Source organism: Chrysochloris asiatica, unplaced genomic scaffold, assembly GCF_000296735.1.
Source record: "Chrysochloris asiatica unplaced genomic scaffold, ChrAsi1.0 scaffold00052, whole genome shotgun sequence".
NCBI classification, from domain to species: Eukaryota; Metazoa; Chordata; class Mammalia; order Afrosoricida; family Chrysochloridae; genus Chrysochloris; species Chrysochloris asiatica.
Genome location: NW_006408570.1, coordinates 4,587,939 through 4,590,751, shown reverse-complemented (window position 1 = coordinate 4,590,751; position 2,813 = coordinate 4,587,939). Strand labels below are relative to the sequence as shown.

General features: G+C 34.3%; 1 protein-coding gene across 1 annotated transcript in view; it reads right to left on the bottom strand.

The window, feature by feature from the left end:
• The window catches only part of LOC102815331 (chromosome unknown open reading frame, human C2orf42), a 39,710-nt gene that overhangs the window by 28,403 nt on the left and 8,494 nt on the right, over positions 1–2,813 (bottom strand). Inside the window, exon 3 of the mRNA XM_006862922.1 lies at positions 2,454–2,558. Coding sequence (XP_006862984.1) covers positions 2,454–2,558 — 105 coding nt within the window. The remainder of the gene's footprint in view (positions 1–2,453; positions 2,559–2,813) is intronic.

Below are 2,813 nucleotides of genomic sequence, written 5' to 3'. Positions count from 1 at the left end.
TTAAGTGTATATAGTAAGTATTTTGATTGAAAACTATTTTGTTTTTTCCTTTTGTGCCAAAGAAAGCAATGAAATTTGTTAAAAATCTTAATATTTTGATCTGTTTACTTTCTTACCTTCCAAACATATAGATTCTTGGAATGCATAAGTGCTTAATTAATTAGGCAATTAAGGTTATTAATTATTTATTGTATTTGGTCTTAGCTTCAAAACCAGAATGTGATGTTTATGTGTTAAATCATTAGCTATGTGGCTAATCTTATAGTAGCAAATATTCAATTAACGCTGCCAAAATGTAACTGAACCATTTTTATATAATATACAAGAAGAGGAGTTACATTAATCCACAAATCTCAGGCTTAATTATTTTTAGTAGAACTGATATAAATAAACATACTTTAAATTATCCTTAAATTGCCATTCTGCCTCATAAATTCACATTCATAGCCATGTTGTTACCTTTAGATATGTTTTCAAACTTTGTTGCATTTGGAAAACAGACTTTGTTTTTCTCAACAAATATTTATCACGGCATAACTATAAAATTCTTTTGTTTTAAATTTTGAATGTGGGTAATAAATAATAAAAGGAAAAACACCCTGCAAAATACCTATTACCAAAACATGTCAGTAATTTTTGGTACAGTTGTTACTTATGTTATAACTGTTTTGCTTTGGTTTTGTTGTGGTAAAATATACACAAGATAATATATGCTTTTCTAGTAATTTTTAAGTGTGTAATCCAGTGGCATTAATCACATTCACTATTTGTTTCTAAAACCTCTTCATTAGTCCAATTGGAAACTCTGTACCCATTAAACATTAACTTCTAATTCCCATCTTCTCTGGCCTCTAACCACTATTCTGTCTCTATGTATTTGCCTACGGTAGATAGTTCATATAAATGGGATCATACAATATTCCCCAATTTGTGTTTGACTACTTTCACTTAGCATGTTTTCAAAGTTCATCCATGTTGTAGCATGGACTTTATTGTATCAGGACTTTATTTTTCTTTATGGCTCAATATATTCCATTGTTTGTATATACCACCTTTTGTTTATCTACACATCTGTTGATGGACACTTGGGTTATTTCCGCCTTTACCTGTTAGGTATAATGCTACAATGTATAATTTATTTTTGAGCATGATTTGAGACCTCTGAGACAGGAAAGACCTCAGTCTCAATGCTTGCTAGTGTTTAAGTTCCCTTGGGGCAACTATGTGCAACCTTCCACATAGTTTGATTATACATACTGCTTTTGACTTCTTTAGAATGAGCTTTCACAGGCATATGAGGCTATGGAAAATACCATGGCTTGGATCAGGTGCACCATAGTCCTCAAAGTGACATCTTTGCTTTTTAATACTTTAAAGAGGTCTTTTGCAGATTTGCTCAATGCAACATGCCCTTTGACATACTGACTGCTGCTTTCATGAGCACTGATTTTACATCCAAGTAAAACGACATTCTTGACAACCTCAGTATTTTCTCATTTTATCATGATGCTGCCTATTGGTCCAGTTGTGATGATTTTTATTCTCTTTCTGTTGAGGTATAAACCATACTGAAGGCTGTTGCCTTTGGTCTTCATCAGTAAGTATTTCAAGTCCTCTTCACTTTCAGCAAGCAACGTTGTGCTATCTGTATTATCACAGGTTGTTAATGAGCATTTCTCCAATCCTAATGCCTTGTTCAGTCCAGCTCTTCAGAATATTTGCTCAACACAGACTGAATAAGTATCATGAACAGGTACAACCCTGATGCACACCTTTCCTGATTTTAAGCCACTCAATTCTCCCTTTTTTTGTTAGAACAAAAGCATCTTAGTCTCTGTATAGGTTCTTCATAAGCACAATGAAATGTCCTAAAATTCCCATTCTTCAAAATGTTATCCATAATTTGTTATTCACACAGTCAAATGCCTTGGCATAGTCAATAAAACCCAGGTAAACATCTAACTGGTATTGTCTGGTTTTGAGGTTTTCTTTTTACAACTTATGTGAAAGCTGGACAATGAATAAGGAAGACTGGAAGAAAAATTGATGCATTTAATTATTGTATTGGCAAAGAATACTGAATATACCATAGACTTTCAGAATACTGAATAAATCTGTCTTGGAATAAGTACAACTGGAATGCTCTTTAGAAGCAAGGATGGTGCAACTTCATCTCACATACTTTTGGACATAAGGAGGGACCAAACCCTAGAGAAGGACATTATGCTGAGTAGAGGGTCAGCAGAAGAGAGGAAGACCTTCAACGAGATGAAATGGCACAGTGGCTGCCAACAGTGGCTTAAATATAGCAATGATTATGAGAATAGTGCAGGACTGCACACCAATGTTTGGTCTGTTATACCTAGAGTTACTCTGAATTAGAACTGACTAAAATGGTACCTAACAACAACAATAATATGAGTTTCCACCTCTTTAGGGAATGTGATACTTACCTTGCCTTTTTAATGTAGAAGCAACCACAGGCTTTTTCAGGCCACTTTTCCTTAGATTACTGCTCACTGCATCTTGAGGCAATAGTGAACTGTTTGTCTGTGCACCTAAACCACAAATCATTACTATATTTAATAGTATTTCTGCATAATACACATTGATTGGCTATAAATTTCCAAAAAGCTTAAAACATATAAACAGTCTTAGCTAGTTTCTGGCTTATCTTCACAGTTTCTAGAAGAAATTAGCATTAGTATGCATAGTGGTTACGAATCGGGCTGCGAACCTTAAGGTCAGCGGTTCGAAACTACCAGCCACTCCACGGGAGAAAGATGAGGCTTTCTACTCCCATAAAGATTTAC